Source organism: Phaethon lepturus, unplaced genomic scaffold (assembly GCF_000687285.1).
Source record: "Phaethon lepturus isolate BGI_N335 unplaced genomic scaffold, ASM68728v1 scaffold48823, whole genome shotgun sequence".
Classification (NCBI taxonomy): Eukaryota; Metazoa; Chordata; class Aves; order Phaethontiformes; family Phaethontidae; genus Phaethon; species Phaethon lepturus.
Window position 1 is genome coordinate 15,433 of NW_010532202.1, and position 5,528 is coordinate 20,960.

At 38.4% G+C, this 5,528-nt stretch overlaps 1 protein-coding gene across 1 annotated transcript; it reads right to left on the reverse strand.

The window, feature by feature from the left end:
• Positions 1-282: 282 nt before the first annotated feature.
• Positions 283-4,349, reverse strand: RGCC (regulator of cell cycle; the record flags this gene model as incomplete). The annotated part of the gene is made up of 3 exons (XM_010284757.1): positions 283-622; positions 2,256-2,318; positions 4,242-4,349. Coding segments are annotated over 3 exons (179 nt in total), but the record flags the coding sequence as incomplete, so codon positions are not given.
• Positions 4,350-5,528: the final 1,179 nt, after the last annotated feature.

The following is a 5,528-nucleotide window of genomic DNA, read 5'->3' on the forward strand; positions in this document are numbered from 1 at the left end:
GTATTAAAGCAAATCTGAAGTAAGTTTGACCAATTTTATTATTTTCCTGATTGTATTAATTTTACATAGTACAAAACTCTTATTTAAGCAATTTGAAAAGAAAAATATGAATTTCCACATGAAGCCAACATAATACATTTTGCCTAAAAGGAAATACACCCTTTTCAGATATTGTAAAGCTTCATGTTTTCAATAAGAGCTTAATTTGCACTTATGTTTCAGAGTTCACATGTTCATATGCTTTCAGACATCTGTATTCCAGTTCAGGGTTTATTTGCATACAAAAATATATTATAATGGAAAAAAGCATTAAAAGTTCTTAACTATATAAAATTACAAATATATTTTTCATAAAAGCAACTTTAAATTAAAATTCAAGCTATATTTTAAAGCAAAACACAGGTGTAACACTTAAGTTATCTTATTCTATCTGCTGCAAAGTATCAAAACTGATGTTGCCAGTTAAATACTGGTAGGAGTTTACAAAGGTTATGTTCAATAAGGTGAATATCTTGGGTAGCAACACTATCAGACAAGGGCAGCAGTTCTCAGTGACTGATGTCACTTATCCTTCAGAGGACATTCATAGGCAAGCATAATGCCAAAGATTCATTTCACATACCTGAAAATACAAAACAAGAAAGATCATTAAGTTCCATATTTAAGAAGACTGCATGTTGCTGACATACCAGACACCCTTATCTATGCCCAGCTTGCTACACTACCTGACAAGCCAAAATTATGCCTTTTTTTAATTAACATGAGAGCCAAAAGGATAGTATGTAAAAATTCAAGGTGATTACTGTTCTAATGAGAGCATTAGGCTTGAAAAGACATCTGTACATGCTTCTGTGTAACTTCAAACATATAAATACAATTCCTCAGAAATGTCATGATAAATATCAAATGGAAGTTGGACTTTTTCCTCAGGATTTCCATGTATGATAAAGATAAGTGCATCACTAAGACAAGTAACACTGTGTAAATGAGACTCTGCTGAAATAACTACAGATTTGCTTAGCTGTGAGGAAAAAAACCCAAACCACTAAGCAGGTGGCAATCCCTGGCCTAATCTTAGATGTGCCTTGCAAGAGAACGAAAGTAATATACTATAAGCAGCCCCTTAAGAGTTAGTTGCAACATGTCTGTGCAAGATACAGCAATGTAAATATTTGGTTTGGGGGTTTCATTGTTCTACATAAACCTTCAAACTCAGAAGTTTTTCAGGAGAACAATCAGTCAATGAGGTTTCAGTAGTAAAGAAAGAGTTAGATCAAGCATGTGTTCATGATAGAAGTCAGGAAACTAGAAATATATTTTAAGTAACAGAAGTGAAACCGGGATTAAGATACAAGTAAGACAACAGGGAAGTAGGAAGCTCATAAGGGCAGCTGTCTTAAGTCCAAGGCAGATGGCCAAGGTTCAAGAATTATAGGGAAGGGAAAATACCTAATGAATACAAGAAACCCTTAGTTCATAGTTTACTGCGGGAGTGGTGTACATGCTGCTGTTTAGGTCTATTCCTACAATTTCTTGGTTTGGGCTCTATAGTCCATACAAAAAAAAAACCCCATCAACAGTATCGTGTCTGTAACAGCACAGAAAGAAGCAGGAAGAATAGGCAGAGTACATGGTTGGAAATAGGAGGGTGTTATTTTGGGTGTTATTTTGGGCTTTTTTGTTTTTCTTTAAAAATCATAATGAAAAACCTAGTACTGTAACTGGGTCTAAATTCCATTCTTGATAAAGACAAGAACAAACAGGATTTTGATATTTAATCTAAATCAATAGATACAGATATGGTCTCCTTAATTCTTTCATAAAGCAAGGCGTAGAATAAAAAAGTTTCCCTCAGCTACAGCTACTCCTCCAGTTACTTAGCTTTATAATGAAGAAACAAAACCTGACTTTTTAGCTGAATTTTGAGTATTTAAAGAAAGTGATGTTTACTTGATCTATAGACTGTCAAGGAGGGGTGAATTGCAGCTGCCTCAGAGGTGGGGACAGAGGTTCATCAGAGTACAGCCTTTGTCACATGAGCCAAACTGCATGCCTTGAACATTTAGGCAAAGACCAGAGTTTAGGCTATGTTACTTTCTTATCCACATAATGATCCATAGGACTAGCAAGCTAAAATGAAGCCATGTTACATGAAACTATTGCCACTCTCCCCTTCTCCTCCCTCCATACACTGGCTTTCATCACCCTTTGACAGCACCAAGTGAGATGAAGCTTACTAATAAAAATCTACTTACTTGCTAGTGTCCTGTCAAGATCAGCAATGAAGTCTTCCAGTTCTTTTGTGTCTCCAAGCTTCGCTGCAAAATGCAAGACAGACAGTACTGCTTAGACGGGACACATTTCTCTGACCAAAAGGAACACATGGACCACACAACCCCCAAATCATTTTCAGTGGTATCAAACATGCTGGATGGAACATCTCTCCTATGAGGACAGGCTGAGAGAGTTGAGGTTGTTCAGCCTGGAGAAAAGAAAGCTCTGGGGAGACCTTATTGCAGCCTTTCAGTACTTCAAGGGGGCTTATAAGAAAGATGAGGCCAGACTTTTTTGCAGGGCCTGCTGCAACAGGACAAGGGGTAATGGTTTTAAACTAAAAGAAGGTAGATTTAGGCTAGATCTAAGGAAGAAATTTTTCCCAATGAGGGTGGTGAAACCCTGACACAGGCTGCCCAGAGAGATGGTAGATGCCTCATCCCTGGAAACATTCCAGGTCAGGCTGGACAGGGCTCTGAGCAACCTGATCTAGTTGAAGATGTCCCTGCTCATGGCAAGGGGGTTGGACTAGATGACCTTTAAAGGTCCCTTCCAATCCAAAGATTCTATGATTCTATGTTATGGATTATTTTCAGAAAAGTTCAATAGGGTTGCTGCAATGTCCAAAAGCATTCTTCAGAAGACAGGGGAAACCAATTTAAAATTCTAGTTTTTATAGTTTTCCATTTGACAAAAACAAAGCAATCTCCTGTTTAGTTTCCTCAAAAAGAGGAGGTCTAAGTGGAGAAAAAAGCTATAGGTCAAATAAACCACATCCTTGCTACTGTGGGATTCTTCCTTTTTGCATTTATTCAGCTACTGGATTCATGGCCCCAACCAAATCCTACCTCATTAGCTCCCAGTCCTACCCAGATCTAAACCTCTTAGATCATGTCAGTATCACTGGATTGCTATGATGTCAGATCTGATCTTAGTCCATACACTGTATGTTTGGATCCAAACATACACCTAAATTTCCACTCCTGAGAACACCACTGGTTCCATTCAGTCTAGTTTTGCTAGAAGTGGCTTCCTTATCTCATTGCTGCGGTCTATTCCAAGCCTGGTCCAACTCTATTTCTGTCTTTCTGTCTTCTCATCAGGAAAAGCATCGTGACCTTTAGTGGAATGCCTTGCCAAGTATTCCCTGCCAGTTTAACTGAACTTTATTTTTGCTACTTCTTATTAACTGTTACTCATAATTTCTCCCTAGTATCATGCTAGTTAGAAAAAAAGCATTTTACTTTTTTGTGACTGGTCAATGAGGAAAAGACATGGAAGTATGAAGAGCTCTTGAGCATGCATCTGAGAAGACTAGTTGCAATGAAAGTACCGTGTAGTACATATGTATGTCTGTTCACTTATTGATATTTCTACTCCAGAGTTAATCTGAGTTAACTTGAATGAAACAAGCCTCTAAGGAGTTAGATCAGCTGCAAGACCGAAGCCACTCGAACAGCATAGCTACAAAGGAAGAAGGAATTAGTAGTGCATGCTTGTGTCAGCAGTGCAAGGTCTACATGGATCTGAGTAACTGTGTTAACTTGAATGGCAGCATATGGCTTCTGAGGAGTCACCTACTGCACACCCCTGCGTTCAGGCTAAGTATTTCTCTACTTAGATGGGACACCTAAGCTACTTAAGTTGCTTAAGTTAGAAATAACATGAGTTAATTCTGAAGTGAAGCACTCTGTAAGGAGCACCACAATTCCTGATCAACAAAAGCTGCCATTTTCTTCAGCTCAGTGTTTGAAAACCAAAAGAGTTCCCAGGTCACCTAATGCAGTGTGCTATTGCTGTTTATGATCAACACAGTAATACTTGCATCTGTAGTGTGCTTAACTAAGTAATTCTTAGTTTTGTCGTCATTTCAAAAAAAAAAGTCAACACATGCATGTGAATCCTGGCTCACAGAAAGAAGCCTACATATTTGAGAATCAGGAAGAAACTTCAACAGTTAAGTTTACCTTTACATGGAGTTACTGATGGAGATGGCAAACTTGGAATAGATGCAGTTGGAGAGTTAAGCTTTTCATCACTGAGGCTGAAACTATTTCTGTAGAGTGAATCTGCACCTGTAAAAAAAGTTACATTTTAAATATACATATTAAAAAAATACATATTAAAATTAACACCTTCTGCAATTTTGCAATAGAATTAAAAACAGAAATGGGGCCTCTCCTATATGGGCTTCAAAGTCTGTAGAACTCCAATTTACAGATGTCAAAACCAGAGGGATAAATTTGCGTGAAGGCTGTTGTTCACACACCTACTGTTAAAAAGCAAGCGGTCCCAGGCCCAATCCTCACTCCCAGTAAGGGAAAGGTCAGCATCATTTGGAAAATATTACAGAAATGGCAATTATCCCGCATCCTCTAAATAAGGTCTGGTAAAACCTGCCTGATACACAGTATTCTGGGAAATTCTGGTTACCTGAATTTTTCAAAAGCTATTAAAAAAGCTGAATAGAGCACTCCAGGGCAAGAACAGTCCCCCAGAATGGAAAATATATTCAGTTTTGTCCTCATCCCTGAAGCAAACACATCCATTTTTCCATACTCAGCTGCTTTAGGTCCTGTGTTCTAGCTAAATTGTCTAGCATATTTTAGTTTTCTTTTATTCTGTAACCCTCTGGAGTTCACAAAGAAATAAGTCTGTACACAAGATGTTCTGCAATCTTCTTTTAGGTGGTCTCTCAAAGAAAGCTTTTATATTCCACGGAAAGCAATGGGAAAGGTTCCAACATGGTTCTGATGTTCTTAGATTTTAGACAAGGCCTTAAGTTTCAAAAGTATTAAAAAATCATCTTTATCTTGTCCCTTTTCATGAAAAGAGTCCCGTGATGCACAGAGCACACAAGTATTAGTCACGGCTCCATGGAAGGAGGAACTGTCATTGTGTTAGAGACACTAAAACTGCTAGTTCCTGCAGTTTTGAGCCAGTGACCTGAAAACTGTAGTTCTACAAAAAGAAACCACTGTAATATGAACATGTCAATGGTCTCCACTTACTTGGCACATTTCCTAAGAAATAAATGTATGTGTCATTATATGGTGTGGTGACTACCACTGCTTGCTGTTGAGGCCAGCAATTTTGCCTCCCTGCAGCACACTTGGCTGTCCTTGGAGCTCCATCCCTGGAGGTGGTTATACTGCAGCATTAAGTCCATGCAAGTCAGAACTGTCACACTTCCTTGGCCGCCCATCCCATTTGCTATGGCAGGAAATGACTGCCTTAGTTAAATTAAGGGTGTC